We start from the raw sequence: 26,233 nt of genomic DNA, 5'->3' as shown, positions 1-26,233 counted from the left end.
GGAGTCAAAGATAACACGGTATGGAGCTGGATGAACGCAGCAGGCCAGGCTGCATTGGAGGAGCAGGAAAGTTGCCGTTTCGGGTCAAGAACCCTTCTTCAGAAATACGTCATTGTAAAGTGTGTACCATTATTCATGTAAACTACACAACAACTTGTGGTGAGGAAGAGAAGTTCTATGGTTTGTGAATCTGTACAAGTTGATTATTTTTGCTTTCCCACCGTTGTCCTCACAATAATAATACCTCACCAACAACCTCGTGGTGACTTGGAAGAAATTGTTGCATTTAAACATTTAAACTTATTGTTACTTTATTTTTCTACCTTTTGTTTTCTCCCATTTAAATTACTCCGTGCCTTGTTGGGCTATAAGTTATGATGTTGGACTATAACCTTTGATGTACCCTGTGCTGTCAATCTACTATATCTTTCACAATCTTGTTATGAAAGGGATAGATGTTGGTCCCATTTTTTAACAAGGCTCCTGAGACATTATCAAAATTGTGTTTCCAGTATGTCATGGTACATACATTTTTCAGGATGAAGGGCAAAGGAAAACATCTAAGGAACAGGAATGCTGTGAAATTCTCCATATTGCACAGAATCTAAATGGTTGATAGATTGAAGAAACTAAACACCAAGGCAGGTAGTTCAGCATTACTTGTTGCAAGCAGTACTACATGGTAAATGCTAACAAAAACAGAAATTGCTGGAAAAGCTCAGCAGGTCTGATAGCATCAGTGGAGAGAAATGAGAGTTCTGAGGAAAGGCCACTCAACCCACAAGGTTAACTCTGATTTCTCTCCACAGATGCTGCCAAACCTACTGAGATTTTCCAGGAATTTCTATTTTTGTTTATGATTTACAGCATCTGCAGTACATTTAGTTTTTAATGTGGTAAATGCTGAGTTGGTTTCCGATAATGTTCAACCTGCCTCACATTTGAACTGGCATCTAACGAGGAGCATGACCTGCCAAGGGAAGAGGGGAGTGAAGGGGAACGGGTGATGATGGTGGGTTGAGGAGAGGTGTCACACTGACTGCCCACCTCTTCTTCGTGGCTTTACCCACATTTGGATGACGCCAAAGGGGTTGGAGGGGAGGGGTGGGGTGTGGGGGTGGGGAAGGACGTGACTTTTGGTCAATGGTCTTCTCTCAACCAACCCTGACTGAAAACAGTCGCCCGATGGAGGAATCGAACCCGGGTCCCTGGCGCTGTGAGGCTACCTACTGAGCTGCTGTACCACCCGAGTGGGAACAAAAGTAGAGTTAATTTCTCTTGTGCAGTGACTCTTCATCACAATACCACTCGTCATTTTCATTGCTAAATTTGCGACATTGCTGTCTTTAAAAATTCTGTGCCATTTTCCAAACAACAGTGATTACTCACACAAAAGGGTTTCGTTGGTTCTGATGTGTGGTGAGGCTGCACAAGATCATTTATAAATGCAAGTTATTTTTTCTCTCAGCCAAGAGAAACTGATGGAATCCACTTGCATGCAGAATGAAAATTAAATACTATCTATGATTAATTCGAATTTTTCCAAAAAAAGTCTTGTGTTTAAAAGAATTCAATGACTTACCCAGAAAAAAAAGCAGAATACATCCAGTGTTTGGGACGTTGACTGCAGCTTAAGGAGTGTTGAGTTTGGTAAGTTCAGTGCAAAGCCAATCTTCTCTAATATATACACCCAGGAACCTCCCTATCATTAAGGGCACGGAACGTTCCCATCCAACCAGAAGTGAGTCATCACTGTGGTGCTTTTGAAACTAAATCTTAAAAATAATGCATAGAAGGTAAAAGACTGCTTTCCTCCAGCTGTTATCCCGGTAATAAGCTGCAGGTTTGCCTCCAAGTCTGCTTCATGTTTTTAAATTCTCATTCTTGTTTTCAAATCTCTCCACGGTCTCGCCCCTGTCTATCTCTGTAATCTTCGACATCCCTACAACTGCTGGAGACTTGTTCACTCCTCCAGTGCTGCCTTTCTTCGCAGCCCTGTTTCTGGTCATTACAGAATTTAGGGAACGGCAATTATTGGAGTTGGGGGGCTCCAAAGGAGCCCTCCGACTAACCTAAAATCCCAAAGAATTGTAGATGCTGGAATTCCGAAGCAAAAACAGTAATTGCAGGAAAAGTCTGCCAGCATCTGTGGAGAGAAAGCAGAGTTAACATTTTGGGTCCAGTGGCACTTCTTCAGTTCCTCAGAAGCATCACTAGACCCAAAACATTAATTCTGCTTTCTCTCCACAGATGCTGTCAACTTGCTGTGTCTTTCTAGTAATTTCTGTTTTTGACTCCTAGTAACCTGTTGGCCCACAAGCTTTTTTTTGTTAAAAGAGCAAAGGTTACCTTTACTTTGGTAAAATCACAAGCTGTCCCTTTACAGGATATCACTCAGGCCTCACAAAAGTTGGGCATTTTCTGACTTGTATCCATCAGCTATATTATTTCTGTAACTCTTTACAGCTTACAGTCAAGGTACTGCAAGACGTTTGGGTTCCCCCCTTCACTTCAAACAGCCTGATTTCAATGGAAGTTCTAGGCTGCAGCGTAAAAGTCTGTATTCAGAGTTGGACTGAATGGGGAAAAGAGGGCCAGAGGTCCCCATGTGAAACCCAACTGCTGACTGCCTATTTTCTGAAGAAGAATTGGAATGAACGAAGAGTAGTTTCCTGAATGATATCTTCCTCAACTTTCCTTACTAATTTGGTTAATCGTCCAATAGGCTATTTTCTTCGTTTCCAGCCTCATTAATTATTCATGCCACGTAAGAGCCCGCTTTTCAATTGGATGCATTTGCTCTATAACTTTGCCAACTCCTTTTTAAAGATGCCAGATATTTTCTGACACATGCAACATTTTTTGTCACTTGCCTGGAATTGAATGACTCTGTGAAGAGTTTGTTTAAAATAGTTAAGCACATTATAAAGTTACGAAGCAGACGTCACAGTGAACCAACTAACTGAGTTTGGGCAGCTTGCAAGTCCATATCAGGCTAACTGTCAGGGAGAGGCATACTCACAGCACATGGAATCCTTACAGGTCAACTTTCCTTGAGGCAGGTACTTATACAACATCGTCTTCCTTTACAAAAGCGGGTTTAATTGTTTACGACAACAAATGAGCCGTTAAATCTCTATAATGTGGGAGTAATTCATTAATCCACTCAGATTGTTGATAAGTTTGATGGTGGTGCTCATGATGGTCTACAGTCACCAGTGATATTGTCTGTCATTCCCGTTTGTGTCTTGGATCTTCTTTGCATTTAATAAGACTGAGCGGTGGTTGGGAAACACAAATAGGCCTGATTTTGCTTGCTTCTTTCATGCTGCCGGTCCGTTATATGTGAACCAAATAGGATCAGTTCAATTCTCATTGGGCCATTGTCACTTCAGGTTGTTGTCCAGTATCTTCTGTGGGATCCTGAATGGGGACATGTTGCCCCATATGCAAATCTGGCAATTCTAAACCTGCATTTGTATTCTGCTTACTGGTCATCTTCACTTGCTGTTTTGTAGTTTCAACAAGAGTACTCTAGGTACATATGGGGTAAATTGGTTTGAAGGGGTCTAGCAAAAGTGAGCATTATCAGTGATGGAATGAATGCATCCAGAGGTGTTGCTCTCAAACATAACATTATAATATATGAATCTTACTTGATCTGTCTACATTTGAGAATTAGATTTGCGACTGTGCGAATCATAATTCAGCTCAGCCACTGGACAATGTGAAGTGGTGTGATCCATGTTGCACACATGTCCTGGAATGATATCACTGCAGGTCACAATCTCTCTGGAGGCACTGGAAAACCAGCAATAGAGCTTAGAGTGCATGTTGTGTTTGGCGAGTTATACAATAAACAAAAGATGAGGTACTTGGTAAATTAGCCAACGACAACAGTGTAGTCATTACCATGGATGTACAGAATGTTGGATGCAATTTTCGATGAAAGGTGAGCATGTACGTTGTTTAATATCAGAGGACTATCAACCAGATTTGACAGCAATCTTTGTGGAGAAATCTGGATCCAAAAATCTTGAATTTTGCTCTTTTGAAGTGGATATCTTGTAACGAACTCAAGATTCCACTCTAAACAGAAAGATTTTGCCTCTGTTCCCCCTATCCCTCTATTCCCTGGATTGTGTAAGGTTGGAAGAGGTTCCCCTCACCCCCAATTCCCAAGATCTTTACCCCCATAATCCATTTTCAACATATAAAATAGAATTCCAATAATGGGGACAAAGCCACTAGTAGGCAGCTCCTTCCTTGTTACAGAAATCCAGGACGTTAAGAGTTGAGTTCAATACAGGCTCAGATCTTACTTTCACCATGGCTGTCTCTGATTCTGATTCAGAATGTCTTCTTCTAATGGTTTTATATCTCTAAGTTGCTTTCCCCATCTCAGTCCTCACTAAATGTCGAGTTCAAGAATGATTGAGCGTGAGTATAAATGGGTGAAGTCAGTGAGTGTGAGTGACTATGAAAGTCAGTGCAAGAGAAAGTGAGAATGAGCTTGTGTAACAGAGAGCAATTGAGAATGAGAGCAAGATGGAGTGTGTGGGAGAAGAGTGTGTGTGTGTGTGAAAGTTAGAGATCTACTGGAGAGAAACACATACACACATTGCTTGGTGTGAGAAGAAGGGAAAAACCTGGAGCAATTAACGCGCTTCCGATTCCCACTTGCATGTGAATTCTGCTGAGTTCATGTAGGTTTCTATGCTACTAGAGAGAATGCGAGATTCATGTTAGTTAAACCCAACTCTGTAAATGCTCCCTGGATCTTTAATCCTTCTCTTGTGACTAATTCTTTAGGCTTTGTCTATCTCCCTCTAGCTGTGTTCCTTACATAAGAAGGCAGAAAGGTTTTCTTAGTTTGCTCTGCGGCTTAGCACTTGTTAATTTATTTTTATTTATTCATTTTTCAAATGATTGATTGGCACAGTGGTTAGCACTGCTGCTTCACAGTGCCAAGGATCTGGGTTTGATTCAACTCTCAGGTAACTGTTTATATTGTTTTTTTTCCCACAGTCCAAAGCTGTGCAGGTTAGGTGGATTAGCTGTGCTAAATTACCTGTGTTGTCCAAGATGTGCAGGCTGGGTGGATCAGCCGTGGGAAATGCAGGGTGACAGAGATAAGGTGGATGCTCTTCAAATGTGGACTGAATGTCCTGTCCTGTTATTAATTCGAAATGCAGGGTGACAGAGATAAGGTGGATGCTCTTCAAATGTGGACTGAATGTCCTGTCCTGTTATTAATTCCATGCTGAGTATATATCAATATGAAATAGGGTTATGCTCAATTTAATGTGAGAAAATATTTATCACTCAATGCAAATTGTATTTTTGCTGTTATCAGTATCTACTTACATGGATAGAATTAATACATTACTTTCCGTGAATTAGTTAATTATAATTTACTGGAATATTGTGCCATTTTAAAACTTGAAACCAGGAGTCTTATGCCAATAGAGAATGGAACTATTAGTTCAGATTGTCTGGCACATAGAGGATTAGATTTAGACTTAAGTTTTATTGTCAAATGTACTGAAGTACAGGGTATAAGAATATAGTGAAAAGTGCACAACGTCGCCACTCTTTGGTACAAAGTACCTAAGTACAAAACCTTACCTACAGGAGTGAAAAATAAAGTTGATTGCAATGCTTGGATGCTGGTGTCTAGATATTGCATTGGGACTGATTGAAAAGAAGTGGAATTGATAGCAAAATGTGAACAACCACGTGTTCTATATTTATCTGACAAAGCCGTGGTTGTAAGGAGTATCACACTGAATTTTGATGGGCACTACAAGTAAAGTCAGAGGCCAAGAGGTTTTCCTAAATCTATACAAAACAGTTTGATCCCACTTTGAAAATGGTTACTAATTCTGGGCACCCAAAGGAAGGGACACTTAAAGGGGATCATGAAACAGAGGAAGCAACAGGCACTGCTGAGACTCTGAGGGACTGACACACTGTTGTAGGTGCTGCTGCAGGGGCAGAATGTTTAAACTAAAGACCTGCCTTCACCCATCAGGTGGTAAAAGGAATCCCAGGCACTCATCAGACACCTGTATCAATAAAACACGCTTCCTGGACATTGCCACATTTCTGTGTATGGGAGCTGCTATGCTCCAATTAGCTGTGGTGTTTCCAACATTACAGGCGACCGTCAAAAATGTTGCATTAGCCATTAGGCATTCTGGGAAGTACTAAGGTCATGAAAGGTGCTATATAAATGCAAATATTACTTTAGTTTTCTTTTGGAGGCAAGCTGAGAAGAGGGGATGTTTGCTGGAAAAGAACAGGCCCAAATGGATAAGTGGAGGTCTGAAATATAAATCGGAATGAAGAGGGAGGAATTCTGGCACTGTAGCTTTCCTTAAAACTTCTCCACATGAGTTAATGCAAAAAGTTAAGATGTTGGATAAGGCAATAGTGTTCTACAATTCTCTGACTTCACCTGTCTTTCAAAAAAAAATCATTCTTTGATCTGTGGGTGTCAGTGTCAGGCCCGACAAACATTCACTTCCTTCAGTCTGCTGATCATATGTTTTTAAACATAAATCCAGGTATACATGGGGTTAGAGCACAACAAAACTACCTGAATAGGAAAAAGTAGGTTCCAAACCAATATTTAAAATTACAAACACCACAAATTTGTACACAATTACAGTGGGTGTGAAACCATGTCATTAAAACTTATGCAGGTACAGTTTGCAAATATAAAACATGTGACATTTTCATGCCATCTGCCTGTATTGCGTTTTACATAACTGGCCAAACCATTCAGTTTCAATGATTTATTAATGATTGTGGCTAATGCTAATAATGAATATTCGAATTTGAGTGAGAATTAGCAATCATGTTTTTTTCCCACTCAGTGGCATGTTATTAATCAAGACACAAAGTTACTTTATACAGTTTCTTTCTTCAGTAGCCTTCGATCAATCGTAAATTTCACAGATCCTGCACGCCTTCCTCCCTTTCCAGTGCCAAGTGTCAGATATTGCATACTATGTGGTCAAAGCACTGTCACCTTTTAAAGGCTTCCAAATGTTGGCAGAAGATTGATGGATTCAAAGCTGCGGACAGGATTTGCTTTGGAATGTTGACATCCTTACTGAGATTGTTGAAGTAAACGAGGCAGGGCAAGATGAAGTTTGTTTTTTAAGGTCATAGAGCCATGCAGCACGCAAATAAACCCTTCGGTCCAACCATATATTGACCATAATCCCAAACTAAACTTGTCCCACCTGCCTGTGGTTAGCCCACATCCCTCCAAATATTTCTTATTCATGTACTTATCTAAATGTCTTTTAAACATTATAGCTGTACTACATCCATCGCTTCTTCTGGAAGTTGAATCCACTTGCGAACAACTCTGTATAAGAAAGTTGCCACTTGTGTCTTTTTGAAATCTTTCTCCTCTCACCTTAAAAATATGTCCACTGGTTTTGAAATTCCTAATGCTAGGGAAAAATAAAAGCCTGTCATTCACCTTACCTATACCTCTCATGACTTTATAAACATCTATAAGGTCACCTCTCAATCTCCTACGCTCCAAAGAAGTCTCAGCCTATCCGGCCTCTCCCTATAAATCAAACCTCTATTCCCAGCAACGTCCTGGTAAATCTTCTCTGAACCCTCACTTGTTTAATAATATCCTTCCTATAACAGGGCGACCAGAGCTGGACGCAGTCCTCCAGAAGAGGCCTCACCAACATCTTATACAAACTCAACATGGTTCCAATTCCTATTACTAAATGTTTGAAAAAAAACAGCATTGAAAGCAGACACTTCAATTCTCACAAATAATATCTTACCCAGACAGGTATGTCTATTCTGGTTGTTGACAGAAAGATATTGACATATTACAATAGCACTCAAGAGCCTTAACCCATCTTCTTCTAGGTCTGTAATTTTCTCACAAAAAAAACCACAAAATCTTGCAACTTTTTTGAAGTTGTTTTCACTATTGAGTCTATTATAGACCAAACATCTCTATCACAGAACTTGATTCTGCCATGAAATAGCATCATTTTTTGAACATAAGTAAGCACAAGCCAGTGCTCAGTAAATTTATCTACAAATAATTTATGAAGATTTACTAGTCATTGTTCCTCTGACAAGAAAAAATTACTTCAGCATCTCATGGAGGCTTTCTCAAGAGCCTTTCCCACTATATTACTCTACAATATTTGGGGTGGCACGGTGGCTCACCGGTTAGCACTGCTGCCTCACAGTGCCTGGGACCCGGTTTGATTCCACTCTCAGGCAACTGCCTGTGGGGAGTTTACACATTCTCCCTGTGTCTGTGTGGGTTTCCTCTGGGTGCTCCGGGTTCCTCCCACAGTCCAAAGAAATGTAGGTTGAGTGGATTGATCATGCTAAATTGCCCCTAGTGTCTAGGGTGGGAAATGCAGGGATAAGGTAGGGGATGGGTCTGGTTTGCAGGGTTGGTGTAAACCTGATGGGCTGAATTGCCTGCTTCCACACTATTGGGATTCTATTCTATTCTAATATTCCTGTGCCACATACTCAACAACGTTTTGGTTTGATTTCTACACAAACAATGAATATATGAAAAGAAGGCTTTTTTTTGAGTCCTCCCAGTATCTGCCAAGATTGTGTCCCTCGAAGTTTGAGCACAGTTATCAGCAACTTGGATACATTGTCCAAGTGTGATCCCTTTCGAATTTCTGTTTGATGCAGTGCAATTTACGCTGACATGATCAACTGACAATGCCACATGTTTATTTTTAACTCCACGATTATTCATGACACTTACTGGGTGGAAATGCTGGTGTTGGACTGGGGCGGACAAAGTCAGAAGTCACACAACACCAGGTTACTTCAACACTAGTTGAAGTCACCTGACAAAGCAGCTGCCCTCTAAAAGCTTGTGATGTCACATAAACCTTTTGGATTATAACCTGGTGTCGTATGATTTCTGGCGATGGTATTTATGACCAATAAATTCTGGCAGTGGCCAAGTCCACTTATTTGGTTTGCACACACACGTACAGCTGACTCGAAATTGTGATTCAAGAAGTAAGCGATTTTACTATGGATGTCTTTGCACATCTGCGAGCTGGGAGTAACTTTAGGACAACTCCTGGATTATCACATGTCTACTCAGAGTGATGTTTTACATAAGATTTTTTGTTATTCACTGACGGGGTAAGAATGTCATTAGCTAGGCCAGCATATATTTCCCATCCTTTGTTGCCCAGAGGGCAGTTGAGAGTCAATCACATTGCTGTGGGTCTGGAGTTACATGTAGGCCAGACCAGGTAAGGAAGAAAGATTTCCTTCCCTAAAGTACATTAGTGAACCAGAGGTTTCTTTTTAAATCCCCCTCGACAATTGAAAATGGTTTTATGGTCACAAGTAGACCCTTAATTCCACATTCCTTTTTCAATTCAGATTCCACCATCTGCCTCAGCAGGATTTGAACCTGGGTCCCTGGAATATTCGCTGAACTTCTACATCAACATCAGTGGACCCTCACAGATGAGAATGCCTCTCTTCCACTCTCAGGGTGAGTTTGTAGGTCCATACAAACCAAGACGGCTAACACAGGCTTTGTTACACTTGGGGGAGATGGTGGGAACAATTGGGTGGGGGTTGGTGTGGCAGTGCACTCTCTATGCTGTTTTCACCAGGGCTTCCATTTTCTCCCCAGTGGCAAGTCTTGGACATTAAAAGTCTAGTGACAATGCCACTAGGCCAATGCCTTCCCTCAATTGCCTGTGCTATGTATCTATTTTCCCCACTGCACCTCTGGTGGATAATATCGTGATAGGCCTACACCCCTGCTATTTTTCCAATATTATGTACTTGTGTTTCTTTTCATATATATATATATATATATATGTGTATATAATATATACTGAGCATTAATATTTGGTTGTAAATAGGAAGCAAGGATTTAAAATATGCTATTTTGACTTTTAAAACCTTTTGTTCATGTTTAAATTAATAAAAAAGTTAAAGGTTTGCAATTTTTACTACTTTATTACAGAGTCCAAATCTATTTGAGTACTCATTTAATCCCAAATCCCAGATAATAGTCATCCAGAAGTAACTTTGATCATTTCCAAGCAACTATTTCCAGCAAGCTGTCTCAACACTTTTCAAAGAAAGACTTACTCTAGAACCTGTCACGACCACTAGATGTCACAAAGTGCTTTGTAGCCAAAGGAATACAATTCGAACTGCCGTCACTGTTGTGAAACAGGATTTACAACAGCCAACATGCGTATGGTGAATTCTTACAAACAGCAATGTGATAATGGCCAGATTATCTGTCCTTCTGTGATGTTGACTGAGGGCCAAATATTGGCCAAGATGATGTAAATAACTCCCCTACTGTCTTTCAAAATTATGCAGCTACTCCTGTAAACATGTAAGCCTGACTTTGACTATACATATATGTAAAAGAACATCCTTGATAATGGCAGCAACCCTCAGCTTTGCTTGGGAGCATCAGCACTGTTTGATATGTTCTAATGTAAGCCATTGTCTTATTTATTTATTTATTTATTTATTGTCTTATTGGATTTTTTTTACCCTTTCACATTAATGCTGGTAAACTGGTTGTGAAGAATTCTGAGTTATCTAATGTTAACGTAATGGAACATCAATGGAGAAACATTACTCTAATGGAAGAATTGCTTTCTAGATTCAAGAATAGGAAGGCACATGGGAAATTCAGTCAAGCACTGATGAGTTAGGATTAACAATGTACAAACTGGCCATAAACTCTGCTGATGTTTTTAAAAATGTATGTTCCCCTTTGTATGACCATGAAAATCGCTTTTTCACTTCAACTTTAGATACTTGTGAAACTGTTAGAGATAACATCCCAGATAACTGGCTCTGTTTACTCAAAGAGGCCCAGAGGCAGTATATCTGGCAGGGGCTTCTAACAGAGCAGTGACACAATTAAAAGCCAACGAGATGAGCCAAAAATAGGTATTGCCCACTGCCAAAGCAACAAAGACATCAAGGAAGTTTTTGATATGAGATTTGTTGCTGCAATGGATTAGTTGTTTTGACCAGCCACTTGTAAATTTATAGATGGATTAACGACCTTGAGATGGACCCAACTGGTGGGCTTTCTAAGCAGCTAGGGTCATTGTGAGTATGCAGAGTCATAGAATCCTGACAGTGTGGAGGCTGGCCATTTAGCACACACTGACCCTCCAAAGAGCAGCCAAAACAGACCCATCCGCCCACCTTATCGCCACAACCCTGCATTCCCCACAGCTAATCCACCTAGTCTGTACATCCCTAGACACTATAGGCAACTTAGCATGACCAGTCTACCTCATCTGCACATCTTTGGACTATAGGAGGAAACAGGAATGCTCAGAGGTATCCCTCACAGATACGGGGAGAATGTGCAAATTGCACAGAGACACTCGCCTGAGAGAATGCTGTCATTTGGAGATGTTAAACCAAGGTCATGTCATTCCCATCGGCTGGAGATTCCTTGGATTCAGTAAAATGCAGGATCCACAACATACAGAACGACAACCAAATTCACTGATGAAAGAATCGGTTCAGAATCTCATTGCAGGTGAAGGAGACTCAGCCCCAGTATATGGGGTAGGCCATTTAGGACTGGGATGAGGTAGCATTTCTTTCCCCAGAAGTTGGCCAATCTGTGAAAATATCAGCCACAGAAGGCTAAGGTCACTGAACATATGCAAGAAAGAGTCTGATTTTTTTTTGGTATTAACAGCCTCCAGGGGTATGGAGAGGAATAATTGGGTTCGGAGGTGGAGCATCAGCCATGGTCATATTCAAAGGGCAAATGGCCTGCTCCTGCTCTTAGTTCCTATGTTTGTGGTATCTTACTGTGCCAAATATGGTTGCCAGAAGAGTGGCTACACTCTGCACAATCTGAGGTCATGACCCATTTTGTGCAAATGTCAGGATTTCTTGTTTTCCCTTATTTTTCTCGTTCTGGGGTACTGTTATTTGTTCCCTAGTGCCCAGTACCCAGGGTCACGAATCCTCGGTTAAATTATCTAAACTAAACTGTCTTCGATGTAAAGCCGGATATCGTGAAATCAGCAAAAGATTTTACAATATTAAGGGAAGGCAGTTGATCATCACTCAACATACTTACGATCTAATAACAGAAGTAAAAACCTGAGAACATGATGGATGGATATCGGAGACCAAAAGTGGAGTTTTTAGGAGCAGGAATTCACAGATCCTGAAGAAGGATTCTGACCTGAAATGCTGGCTTTCCTGCTCCTTGGATGCTCCATTGACCTGCTCTGCTTCTCCAGCCCAACATTTTTTGATTCTTGCTTCCTGCATCTGCATCTCCTGTCTCCAGAAATTCACAGGTGCTCAACTCAGGATTTCCTCCCCAGCCAAAGGCTAGAAGGACTGCAAGACTAGTGAAATGAAAGTCATAGTGTGTCAGAAAGTGAGAGTTCACTAATTTGATGAAGAGTCACTGCAGAGTTGAAACATTGGCTTGCTCTCTCTCTCTCCGTGGATGCTGCCTGATGCACTGTGGTTTCCAGCAGTTTTTGTTTAGAGCTGGGATTGTTAGATTTCAGATCAAGTTAGCAATATTTGTGCAGGGATAGTGCTTTTGTAACTGACAAAATAGGGGAAATGATTTGCTTTTTTAAATAAGATGGTATGCTGGCTGATGAAGTCTAACAGGGATGAGTCATCAATGTGCCATAGTTATAAATAAATCTGCTAAAGTATACAAAGTCGTTCTTTTCCAAGAGTGGTTAAAATGTGAAGCATGCTGACTCAATGTGTAGGCAAAGTGAATCATATCGCTGCCTTTAAGGGAAAGTTTGATAATGATGGAGAAATGAATTGATTCTAAATTGATAGGGCAAGATGAAACAGGGGTGGGGGGAAAGCAAGTATGGGACATCAGTGTTAGCATTGAATAGCTGGGCAGATCGGCCTGCTTCCATGCTGTAATCCATCTAAAAGCTCCATTGTGCACACCTATGGGCTCCCAAAGACAAAAAGCTGGGATGCTGTGGCTCATTATGCCCTGAAAGGTGCTATTTTAAGGAAACAGAAGAACATAGATATCTTTGGAAAGAAAAAAAAACTTCTTTTAAAAATAATCTGTTGGAAAGATGAACTTCGGCACCTGTGAAAGAGTGTTTCATCAGAATTGACTCGTGGCATTTCCCCTGTGATCTTCCATGACTGATTGCATGTAAAAGGCCAGCCCTGATATACATGACTGATATACTCGCACACAAGTGGAGGAATTCCTTACATTTTCTGGATCCCAAAGGCTCATTTTCGTTGAGTATTCAGATGGCACTATCCCAGAAAACTGTGGCATGCTATAAATCAGACCAAGATGCCAGCAATCCAGCTGGAATTCCCACGCATGTTCCCGTCCGTGGATTGTTCCCTGTGCTTGAGGCCAGTAGAGATGCAATAAATGCTGGCCCGGCCAGTGACGCCCACATCCCAGGAATGGATTGCAAGTGAATAAGTAGATATGCCCAAAACTGATTACCAACTATGTATTTGCCAACTGTTTAGTTTGTCTGACAGTTAGTCTGTTAGTTCAGTGCTAATCATAATTTAACACGGTGTTAGTTTGCACAGTGCTAGACCTTTGTTAGCATCATGTGTGTCTTTTGTTTGTCAGGTATTCACGTGGTGTTAGAGCTGTCATGAAAAATGCCGAAGATCACGATGGGTCCGGCAGCATCCATGTAGAGAGAGCAAGCTAATGTTTTGAGCCCAGGTGACTCTTCATCACTCTTGTGCCTCTGTTGCCTTAGTTCTGTTTTTAGGCTGCTTTGCATGAACACTGTGTCAGTGCAATGTTGTTAATCTTGGATTAATCTTGACTAATTGCAACATTAATGCTCCATTTTTGCTATGTTTCTCTTGTGTTAGAGCTGCAATATTGTGGTTTTAACATATTTAAGTGATGGCTTTGCAACTTCACTGTTGTTGTTAAACATTTTGTTAGTGTGATGTTAATCTTGTATCAGTGTTTTTTTAACATTTGTTTGTGCTGCGTTAGTGCTATAAATGCCTTATGGTCAGTGTGTTGCTTGTGCTGCACTAGTCCTAGCATTACACAGCAGTACCTAATTTGTTGGTGCTGGTTCGCAAACACCAATGTACTCTTGTCTCATTTTCCAGCACTTGGACCATAGGGAGCCAGGGAACAAGTCGAACGTGTCAGCAAATGATCAGTCAAGGGGTTAGATATGTTGCTGCAAGGCTCACTGTTACATCACTGTCACACCAATAGCATTCGCCAACAGCTCACGTAGCGAACACACTGCATGTGCATGAATCTAATGGTCATTCCTTAAAGTCAAAGGAGCGTGGTGTTCAAGGAAGTCAAGCCAGGATCGCTGTCAATCAGGCAGGGGTGAAGGGGAGTGGTATCCTGGTGCAGTCAGTCAATGTCAGTCCTCTGATCCATCCAGGGGCTTTAGCCCAGTCAGATCAGTCCACTTGCGTTTATTGGTCAGTGCATTGAGTACAGGAGTTGGGACATTATGCTGCAGCTGGCCAGGGCATTAGTTAGGCCACTTTTGGAATGCTGCATTCAATTCTCATCTCCCTGATATAGGAAAGATGTTGTTCAACTCGAAAAGGATTCAGAAGGGGATGCTGCTGAGGGTTGGAGGGTTTGAGCTACAAGGAGAGGCTGAATTGGCTGGGGCTACTTTCCCTGCACCTTCGGAAGTTGAGGGGTGACCTTATAGAGGTTTATATAATCATGAGGGGCATGGATTAGTCCAGGTCTTTTTTTTTCCCAGGCTGAGGAATCAAAAACTGGAGGGCATAGGTTTAAAGTGAGAGGGGAAAGGTGTAAAGGGGACCTGAGGGGTAACTTTTTCACACAGAGGGTGGTGCATGTATGGAATGAGCTGCCAGAGGAAGTGGTGGAGGCTGGTACAATTATAACACTTAACAGGCATCTGGATGGGTGCATGCATGGGAAGGGTTTAGACAGATATGGACCAAATGCTGGCAAATGTGACGAGATTAACTTAGAATATTTGGTAAGCATGGACAAGTTGGACTGAAGAGACTGTTTCCGTGCTGTACAACTCTATGTCTCTATATTTGCTTGGTGCAGCCTGGGTCAGGGTGATCCACCTCACTGGGGTCCAGGATGTAGACTGCAGTCAGTCTGGTTGATCAAGTGCAACAAGTCAGGGGATGAAGGTTCATGAATCAAGGGAATGCAGATAGATTGGTCAGGAGCATGTCCAGTCCTGCGGGTAGCAAAAACTGCCAATGCTGGAGTCAGAGACAACACAACATGGAGCTGGATGAACACAGCAGGCCAGGCAGCATCAGAGGAGCAGGAAAGCTGATGTTTCGGTTTGGGACATTGTCACAGAGTTATACCAAAAGCTAAAATGGCACTGTGACCTGATTGAGTTTGGACATCCAACCATGGTGGCTTTCAAGGTGAATTTTTATGTGACTGGCTGAAATTTTCCAGCAATTTCTGTATGTGTTTCTGATTTTGAAGTTCATTATCTTTTCTATTGTTTGGGGATGGCTTTTGCCAACTGGTTACTTGCAAATCAATCAGTGCTGTTGGCCAAATCGCCCTTTGTACACATCACCTTGTGCCAGTCTGTCTGCAACCAGCTTCTCCCATGAGAGAGCAATACACGTGAGTCCAGACATGCAGCAATGTGGTTGACTCTTAACTGCACCCCCCCATCCCCCGGACAATTAGGGATGGGCAATACATGCTGCCTCATCCCGTGAGTGAATAGATTAAAAAAAAACAGTTGTGTAAACAATTGATTGATTTTCATCAACTTGCAGAAGGCTGTTAGACAATCTTTGTTCTTAGAAACACTTCTGTTCCCATTTAGGCCCATTTCAAAATGAGTTTCATCACAAGACTCATGATATACAAGCAACATGAAAGCGGCCACGCAAGGAGCTAGGTTAGGAAAGAAAGCATATGGCATGCTTGCCTTTATTGATCAGGGAGTTGAGTACAAGAGTCAGGATGCCATATCGCAGCTTGACAAGACTTTGTTAGACCACACTAGGAGTACTGTGATCAATTCTTGTCCCCACATTACAGGAAGGATGAGGAGGTTTTGGAGAGAGAGCAGAAGAGGTTTTCCAGGATGCTGCCTGGATTAGAGGGTATGAGCTTTAAGGCCAGGCTAGAAAAACTCAGGTCATTTACTCTAGAGCGGCAGAGGCTGAGAGGAGAGCTTATAGAAGCTCGGAAAATTATGAGAGGGATAGGTACGATTGACGGTCAGAACCTTTTTCCCAGAATTTAAACATCTAATACCAAAGGGCATGCATTTAAGGTGAGATTGGGAAAGCTCAAAGGAAGTGTTCAAAGGAGTGGTAGGAGTCTGGAGCATGCTGCCGGGGTGGTGAAGGCAGATACAATAAGGACATTTAAGGGACTTTTAGATAAGCATGTGCAGGGTATGGAGGCATATAAACAAAGGGTATACGAAAAAGATTAGTTTACCTTGGAGTCATATTTGGTACAACATCGTGGTCCGAAAACTTTGTTCCAGTGCTGTACTGTTCCATGTTCTAACTCTCCATTAACATCCAGTCACCCTTTCATCATAGGACCCTCCCCACCCACACATTCCCAACACCCCCCTTCCAATTTTTACAACCTTAGCAACTCTCAATCAGTTAACACATCCTGTGATTTATTTTATTCACGACAATTATGTTATCTTTCACAGGAATCTGAATAATCTTTACATTTAAATAATTGAAATGAAATACTCCAAATGAATATATAGAATTTGAGATTGTAACTGTTCAATGAATTCCAGTGGATTGCAGTGAGTGTAAACTAATGTTTCTCTGTCACCATGCCTCATATAGACTTCAAAGTATAGATAGTAATTCCAGGTCTCCATTTCTGCAATCAATTATTCCTTCTGACAATAGGTTAATTTCATTGAGAAATACCCACTGGCTTCTCTATTTACAACTCATCATCCTGTAACAAGCCGCTAACATCAACTAGTGAAGCGATGGTCTACCAGCATTATTGCTTGACTGTTAATCTAAAGACCCAGGTCATGTTTTGGGGACCAGGTTTGAATCCTGCCACGGCAGATAGTGGAATTTGAGTTCAATAAATGTCTGGAATTAAGAGTCTAAAGTTGAATCAATTGCTGGAAAAATCCATCTGGTTCACTCATGTCCTTCAGGGAAGGAAACTGCCATCCTTACCTGGTCTAGCCTACATGAGACTCCAGACCCACAGCAATGTGGTTGACTCTTAAACTGCCCCCTCGGCAATTAGGGATGGGCAGCAAATGCTGGCCTAGTCAGTGATGTCCTCATCCTGTGAATGAATAAATGGGGAAAAAAAAACAATTGCCATTTTGAAAGGACTGGAAATGTCAGCGGCACCCAGCATTTATTTTGTTGGCCTTAAGCTACTCAAGTTCTGCCTGGCATTTGACTGCCAATGCCACTTTTGCTTAACAAATTTGTTAAAAGTACTGTTTTCATACTGGAATTAAGTAGCCATCTCTAATAAAAGTATATATATTCCTAAAGAAAAACTTACAATTTCATTTCGTTTTAGGAACAGGGAATTCTGTCAGAGCCCTCTTTTTTTTCCAGTGACGATACCTTTCTTCATCCTATGATATGTTCCGGGTAAGTTACTCTTGCTTTCACAGATTCATATTTGGCTAAATTTATTATGAAGCCAGCCAATTGTAATTGCTAAAGAAGGCTTTTACTTGTCTTTTTCCCATGTGTTACGATATACCGTGACTTCTGAATAAAATACATCAGCATGGAACTCAGCTACAATTTGATTTAAAAGTCTCTGGAATATAGTTGGACAGCTTTTTTAAACCCATTTGGCATTAATTAATCTTGACATTACCCATTTGGTGTGCCAATATGGATGTTTCTGTCATTCTCAATGTCAATGGTACTTGTCAATTTCCCTTCAATAGATCAATCTTAGAAAGGACTGAGGCACTGCCAACTCTATGATACAGCCTATTACACATGGAATTGGGTATGAATCTATGCTTGTGGCTGCACTAATATGCCAATAATCTCTACAAAATCCAAAGAACATAAGACATCGAAGCAGTGTTATACCATTTGGCTGATCAGGTTTGCTACACCATTCAATCATGGCTGATATGTTTCACAACCCCATTCTCCTGCCTTCTCCCTGTAACCCTTGCTCCCATGACCAATCAAGAACCTATTTATCTCTGTCTTAAATTCAGTCAATGAGTTGACCTCTGAGGCCTCTGCTGCAATGAATTTGACAGATTCACCACCACCTGGCTGAAGAAATTCCTCCTCGTCTTGGTTCGAATGGGTCATTCCTTCGCTCTGAGGCTGTGCTTCAGATCTGAGTCTCTCCCACGAATGGAAACATCTTTTCCATGTCCAATCTATTCAGGCCTCTCAGTAATCTGTAAGTTTCTGTCATTCGAAATGTTGGAGTAACAAGCCCAGAAAATTCTGGATACCTAGGATAATTCAGCACTGGGCAAAAATGAAAAGACAGCCACATAACAGCTACAAAGGAAAATACTATGGGTCCAAGAGGAGTATAGGGCGTAAGAAGAAAGCAATTAGGAGATCAAAGAGGGGGCATACTAAAATATTGGTAAGAAAGGTTGAAGGAGAGTTCCAAGATAATCTATAAATATATCTGAAGTAACACCACAGAGGCAGCTGTCCCATCACCAAGTCACCCATTATTTACATGTGGTGAGTCAGTAACACTGATCCAGCATCTCAGAGCCAGCTCTCAGAGTGAACAGAAACTGTGACTCTCCTATTTATGTCTGTCAGCCAGAGCTTCCTGATCTGCTTGTATGCCATTTTATGCATGAACAAAAAAGAAACTGACTTACCTAAAGTTTTAATCTGTCCATAAGTAATTCGGGATTATCACCCATTGTTTTGGCAGTATGGTATACCCTCCATGCTACATGACATCCTTGCCTGGATGTATATCGCAGTTCCTTCAGTGTCACGGGGTCAACTCCTGGAAGCCAGACTCTATTGGCACCATGCGTCTACCTCCGACACACAGACTGCAGTCTCTCAAGAAGGCAGTTCGCCATCACCACCTGAATTGTGCTGCTTATGGTCATGTGAATTTAAGATACAATACAGGAGAAAAGCTTTGACTGTTGCCATGCTCCGATGCCATTAGCTTAAAAGTAAACAAAAGATGTAACTTAAAGATAGTCCATTTTTCTACTTAAGTGCCTCTTCACCTCTGCTGCTCCTGCTACAGTTGCCTTATCACTGCCGATAGCTGCCTCCGATGCTGCCATCAGGGTCCTGCTTTCAACACAAAATAAAGTTCCTCTGATTTAGAAAACCAGAAAAGATACCCCCTCAATTCTGTCCTGATGAAACTTTCCTGGGATGGGGACAAGAAGGTGCAACTGAAAAGAAAGTTCCCCTCAGCTCTGTTCCCGTTGAACGCTCCCTGGACAGGGGTGACAATGAGTTGAAGCAAAAGCTCCCTTGGCCCTCACAATGAGCCCAAAATGACACTGTGGTAAAACGAAACAGGCCTTGCTGGGGGCACCAAACCAAAAGCAAGTACAAATTCAAAAAGCAAAGCAGAAACTTCTACCACAGAACAAACACTTGGCAAATTAAAGTGTCTTCATCTCCGTCAGCGTACCAGCCAGACGACTCTGTCGCCACCAAGAAAAGAAAGGGCAAGTAGGGATGGGCAATACATGTTGGTCCAGCCAAGAGCATTTACATCCTAAGTTAATAAAGCAAAGTAACATGAATGAAAATCCAATTATCCTACATAAACAATATCCGTTGTTTCAGAACTGTGTTTGCCCAGATGATGCCACACGCAGTTTATTTTGCTCAGTGGATCGCTGCTTTTGGATCAAGCAGTTTGTCCTTAAACACAACACAGGCATATTGTACAGCATCTTCAGGTTCTTCTCTGATGATGCTGGTTCCTTCACTGGATGGTTTGTACTTGTCCACATTCTCATACACAGCGCTATCGATGGATTGTGTAGCTTGGCTTTGCTGTGGGTAGATGAATAAATCATTTAGATTTCTGCATATTATGTATAAAGGATGTTTTTTCTTTGAACTGAAATCTCTCCAGCCTCTGCCCTTGGTTTAGCCCAGTGACTCATCAATTCTTACATTACCTCTGGACGACCCAGTGCCCTCCTGGCCAGCCTTCCATTTTTCACCCTCTACTACTGCACTCTCACCCAGAACTCTGCTGCCTATATTCTAATTCATATTGAGTCCCTTTCGCATTCTGTCCTTCATCCATGAGCTCGTGGCCAACAACACTTGATTTCAAAATGATTACCACACCATGTTCAAATCCCTCTGCAACCTTGTCCCTCCCTACCTCTGTGACTGCTTCCAACCCTACAACTTTCTGGAACGTTTCTGCTCAATGTTAGCATTTTGTGAATCCCTACTTCCTTAAACCGTCCATATTGGTGGCTATTCCACAGCCACCTGTGGATCTGAAATTCCCTCAAATAACTATTTATTGTTACCTCTGTCTCTGACTTTCCTTAAAAGCTAACGTTCTGCACTGGCACAATGAGGCATGTATCAACAATAGGCATTCCCCTTCAGAAAGTACTGACTTTCGTGTGTGCCTCCCTGTTATTGCCATTCACTCTGTCCTAGTTACATTTTCTCATTAAATACCCGAAATACAGCCCTCTGCTCACAGACTTCAAAATGCAGAATTCAATTCTCAGGAACATTACTCAAAGCAAGCAAAATTTGCCTCCAAAAATTAAAATGACAAGTTTAAAACAATAATCAATGAGCAGGTGAAATATTTTTTCATAATAATCAAAAAGCAAATGATGGAACTTCTGGAATGAATAAATAGATAAGGATAAAAATTACTCAGCAGTAAGTTTATGGATAATAAAGTGGAGGGACACCTGTCAATTATGATTTACTGAAATGATTTGGATTCAAGGGAAATTAATGAAAATTGATTGGTGAGAGAACTTAGTTAATACTGAAGATGAAAGGCCCAGAGCTTGCAAAATGAGTTTGTAAGAGGGAAATAACTTTCAACACAGTGTGCATTCCGGCTGGAGGATCAGAATTCAAATTTTTCACGTTTCAAGTTTTAATCAACATGAGAAAGTCAGAACCAAAATAGAGTAGAGACACCGTGTGAACTAATTGGGGCTGTTGGGTGGTCGTACATATTCACAAATAATAATGAACCGAATTAATAAAAGCAAAAAACACAAGCACCAAGGTTCATTTCCAAAGAAGCAGAATTCAAAACCAGAAAGTTTATGTTTGACTTGGTTTGAATCCTGGTCAGGAGTCACTTGGAAGGGCATGCACAGTTCTAGATAGGAAGTTCTAGACTTATGAAGAGGAAATCAAGCACTGGAAAAGATGCAAAATTGATTGACAGGGACAACACCAGAATTGAGGGGTCATAATTGTTAGTTATGAATGAACAGGCAGTAAAACCCTCTGGAAATAAAAAAGATGATCTATAAAAGAACTTCAAAATTATTGTTTAACATTATTAAAAGTTTTGACAGAGTAGATGTAGGTATGTTCTTTCTGTGGTTCTTTTTATAGGGTAGTCCAAAACCTGGGTTCATAAATTTTAGCTAATCGTTAACAAATTCAATAAGAAATCTAGGAGAAATATTTTTGCTTACAGTGTGCATAGAGCACAGAATTTGCTACCACCCTGGCGGACTTATAGCAATTAACATGCAAGGGAAGTTAGAAAAGGTACATGAAATGGAAAAGAAATTGAAGAAGGACATGATGGTAGGATGAGATGAAAGAAGATAGGAGGAAGCTTGTCTAGAGCAGAAATGTTTATGATCAATCTATTGGGCTGAATGGCCCTGTAATTTTCCACGTAAATGAATTTACCTGTGTGCTGCCAGGTTTGACTTGTCTGAGGTGGGAATTTTCTTGATCCAAGTCCTTATACTTGTTGTTAAACTGTACGGAAGCATATACCAAAGTATTGGCAGGATTCTTCCTCAGAGTCTCCCATTCGTTGCCTGGACTCTCACTCATGCACGTGTTGTCGTATATAACGTTGGTGGTGGAATTGTTGGTCTGATTGCTCTGCAAGTGAGATCACAGTCACAATTCACCCTTTGCTGAAATGAAGAGTGTTTATTTTCAGTAACTCATACGATCGGAACTTTTGAGAAGTCTTACTATAATTTATTTCAAGCAAGTTAAGTCATTTTAAGGAGTGCTACAGTGGGTCAACAGTATCAGAAAATTAGGTTAGAGTTAGAAATTGGACAAACTAGAAAGAGGCTGCAATGTGCAACTAGCCCTCAACACCTGCTGTACGATTTGCTTCAGTGTGGGGCAACCAGTGTTAAATAAGCTGTTCAGTAGCTGCACACTCAGCAGGAGGCCCTAAATTTATGCATCCAATATAAAAGAGACGTCCATTCTGGCTGGAGCAGGTGATAGCAATGGTTATTGAAGTAGATGCGAGCAAATAGAATTCTGAATTATAGTGCTGCAGGGCTCGAACTCTGCTCAGATTTTATTAAATGCATTTACGGCAAGAGGGCATCGCTGGCCAGGCAGCATCTATTGCCCATACCGAATTGCCCAGAGGGTAGTTGGGAGTCAACCACATTGCTGTGGGTTTGGAATCACATGTAGGCCAGACCAGGTAAGGTTGGCCATTTCCTTCCCTCAAGGACATTAGTGAGCCAAATGGGGTTTTCCTGACAATTCGCAATGGATTCGCAGTCATCATTAGATTCTTAAGTCCAGATATTTTATTGAATTCAAACTCCACCATCTGCTGTGGTGGGATTTGAACTCAGGTCCCTGGAACATTACCTGGTTGTCTGGATAAGCAGTCCAGCAATAATACCACAAGGCCATCGCCTTGCTGAATATCCCCAGATATTCTCTGCTGCTTCTCAAAAGGCCTAGCTGAAGCAGCAGGACTGGATTGGAGAAAATTCTTTTGCAGGGAGAGCCAAGAGGCCCTTTGAAATCAACTGTGTGAAAGTGCTATGAGCTCAACAGCAGGAACCCAGCCCCAAGAATTTCAGAGACTTCACACAAATCATCGACATCAGGTTGGAATTATGACTCAGTGGCGCTCAAAGCAACAGCGACCCACGTTCGATTCCACCCTTGGGGTGACTGTCTGTGTCGAGTTTGCACATTCTCCCCGTGTCAGTGTGGATTTCCTCCGGGTGCTCCGGTTTCCTCCCACAGTCCAAAGATGTGCAGGCAAGGTGGATTGGCCATGCTAAATCACCCACAGTGTCATGGATGTGCAGGGTTAAGGGGACAGGGTAGGGGGACTGGGCCTGGGTGGGATGCTGTTCAGAGGGCCAGTGTGAAATCAATGGGCTGAATGTGTGTATAGCCAAGGTCCTTTCCCAAGGGTAGTGGACTCCAAAAATAGAGGGCATAGGTTTAAAGTGAAAGATTTAAAAGAGACCTAAGTGTCAACTTTTTCACACAGAGGGTGGTGTGTGTATGGAATGAGCTGCCAGAGGAAGTGGCGGAGACTGGTACAATTACAACATTTAGAAGGCATCTGGGTGGGTACTTGAATAGGAAGGGTTTACAGGGATTTGGCCCAAATACTGGAAAATGGGACTAGATTAATTTGGGAAATGTCAGCATGGACAAGTTGGACCGAAGGGTCGGTTTCTAGGCTGAACATCTTTATGACTCTAATGGCCTCTTTCACACTGCAGGGATTCTATGATTATTAAGCTCTTTTTCAAACGTCATATTCCACCAACTGCATAACTGCCTTCACATATACTGCTCACTTCCCTACACACCATCCAACAATCTCCAACTAACAATCTCCACCCATCAGTTCTCAGTTTCACAATCTCACTCCCTGCCATGCACACTTCAGACCCTGCCACCCTCACTTCCTGTCTCCTAGCCTGGCCAAGCAGCTGTTCAGCCATGATGGCCACATCATCCGAACTTTGCATTATATTCACCGGCACACTTTTCTTTCTTGTGCAGGAGTTACAGCAAGAAGCGGCAGAAACTAAATGGTGAGCAACTTGCACACCCATGGAAGAGGCATAGTTAGAGATGCAGCTGAAACCATCTATAGTATTCTCAGATGTAAGTAACCTCACGTCCCACTTCTCCCATCCCACAGTTCACAAATTGCAGATGTACTTCCTGCTTCTCCTTCCATGTCGCCAATTCCTAACGTGTGTTCCTTCAAGAACCAGATACTCACTTCCATGTTTGGAAAGAAAGGAGGTGAACAATAGCAAGGCATCGGAGGAATAGACACAGGTCACCATTTCAAATTCTGACAGTCAGACAAGTTTAGAAGAAAGCTCAAAGGCAGGAGCTGTATGTGACAAAGCAATTGGTAGGAGCTGGCAGGAGTTAATGTTAATATGGGTGCCCTTTCACTGGTGGAAGATGTTGCACATAGGTTCTGCTGCAGAGCACAGAGGCGAGGGCTCTGTTTGACAGGCTAATTGAAAGCTGTTGGGAATGTGCAATGAAATGCACAGTGTATGGACAGGTCTTCCAGAAAGCCTGCACTCAATATCCATGAGCTGGGAAGAGTCTGGCACCAGCTTTACACTTCGTGCTGAACCGTCAGCATGGAATGCTTCCCATTTCCATGAGGACACTTGTAGACTGACCCATAAGGCAGCGTCTGATAGTCAACATCTCAGCTCCTGTGACTGCCCAAATAAAGGCTAGCCAGACTACTGCCGTGGAAACTCAGACTGAAGTCATCACGCAAGCTCAGCTTGTTGCCATAGCGTTGAAGCCAACATCCATCATGGATGTGAGAACTCATGCTCATAAAGACGTGTAGCATCTCGCAGTAGCTCAGTAACATTTCCTTACAGGATAGCTGCCCATTGTCTACATGATCGTGTTCATCCATGCAGTGCTGCCACCCCTCCAGTGCCCCTGCAGTTATCCGAGGGTCACCCTGCTGTCTATTGCTTGGTGGTGTGGTCTGAAACTGGATGATTTAGGCTCAGACCTGCACCAGATTGTCCTGAAAAGCAGAGTATGGTCGAACGCAGTGAAAGCCAGCAGTTTCCCCAAACGGCCATGGAACAAGCATTGAGGTGACAACACATCGTAATACTAGGAGTAGGCAAGGGCACATGGAAGAAAGGCACTAATGGAATACACAAGAATGACTACTTGCTTTTTTAATGCAATATGACATTATTTAATTAATACATTTAGCTTGAAATGTTTATTTTTATGATAGCTTTTTTCTTTTCAATATGGTGAACAGGCCAATGTTGATGATCATTGAAGATTAAGATGTGCGGCTGTTTGTGAATGGAGAAAAGGAATTACCTTCACTGGTGTCACAACTGATCACAGACATTCTGACCATTAAAGGGCCCCTTTCCCTTGCTCCCCCTTCTCTGATGGTCAAACTGGTTATTTGGGCCATCATCTTTTGTCAGTGTGGTTCTGTGTATGAAATAGACCAGCACAAATCTTGACACATGCACTGTTGAGTACATTGGTCCTTCAGAGTGTTCAGGGGGCAGTTGAAAGCATTGTTTCAGCGTGGCCATTCTTATCATATTCCATGTGGCAGCATGGCATTTATTGTTGTGCTAGGTGACCACCTACGTGTGGGCTGTGTACCAGGGTCATGAGGTGGGTGACCAGCCAACAGCCTTTACTACCAAGTAACCACTCAGTTGGTTTGTATTTCTGGCTCCAATCCACCTGGTACGTCTGGATGCCACTGAGTGAAGACATCATGACTGTGGAGCAGGGCGCACACATCAGCAGTGTTGAGGTGGAGATGGTCAAGTGCGCCAATTTCCTGGGAGTAATGATCACCAACAATCCGTCCTGGACCACCCACATTAACACAATGGTCAAGAAAGCACAACAAAGTCTCTACTTCCTCAAGGGGCTATGGAAATTCAGCATGTTCGCAAGTACTCTTACCAATTTTTATAGATGCACCATAGAAAGTATTCTATATGGATACCTCACAGCGTGGTTTGGCAACTACTCTTCTCAAGGCCATTAGAAACTTCAGAGAATCACGAGCACAGTCCAATCCATCACGGACACCTGTCTTCTATCCATTGATTCCATGTATGCTTCCCACTGCCTTGGGAAGGCAACCACCATAAGTAAAGACACTTCCCACTCTATTATACTCTCTTCCACATATCTCCCTTGGGCAGAAGACATGCAC

The 26,233-nt window shown here is 41.9% G+C and overlaps 1 protein-coding gene across 1 annotated transcript in view; it reads right to left on the bottom strand.

The window, feature by feature from the left end:
* Window positions 1–19,708: 19,708 nt before the first annotated feature.
* The window catches only part of LOC125458470 (sialoadhesin-like), a 92,826-nt gene continuing 86,301 nt past the window's right edge, over window positions 19,709–26,233 (bottom strand). The window contains exons 12-13 of the mRNA XM_048543741.2: window positions 21,928–22,128; window positions 19,709–20,058 (exon numbers count right to left, since the gene is read on the bottom strand). Coding sequence (XP_048399698.2) covers window positions 19,888–20,058; window positions 21,928–22,128 — 372 coding nt within the window. The 3' untranslated portion in view covers window positions 19,709–19,887. The remainder of the gene's footprint in view (window positions 20,059–21,927; window positions 22,129–26,233) is intronic.

Source organism: Stegostoma tigrinum, chromosome 13 (genome assembly GCF_030684315.1).
Source record: "Stegostoma tigrinum isolate sSteTig4 chromosome 13, sSteTig4.hap1, whole genome shotgun sequence".
NCBI lineage: Eukaryota > Metazoa > Chordata > Chondrichthyes > Orectolobiformes > Stegostomatidae > Stegostoma > Stegostoma tigrinum.
This window is presented reverse-complemented; position numbering and strand designations above follow the sequence as displayed.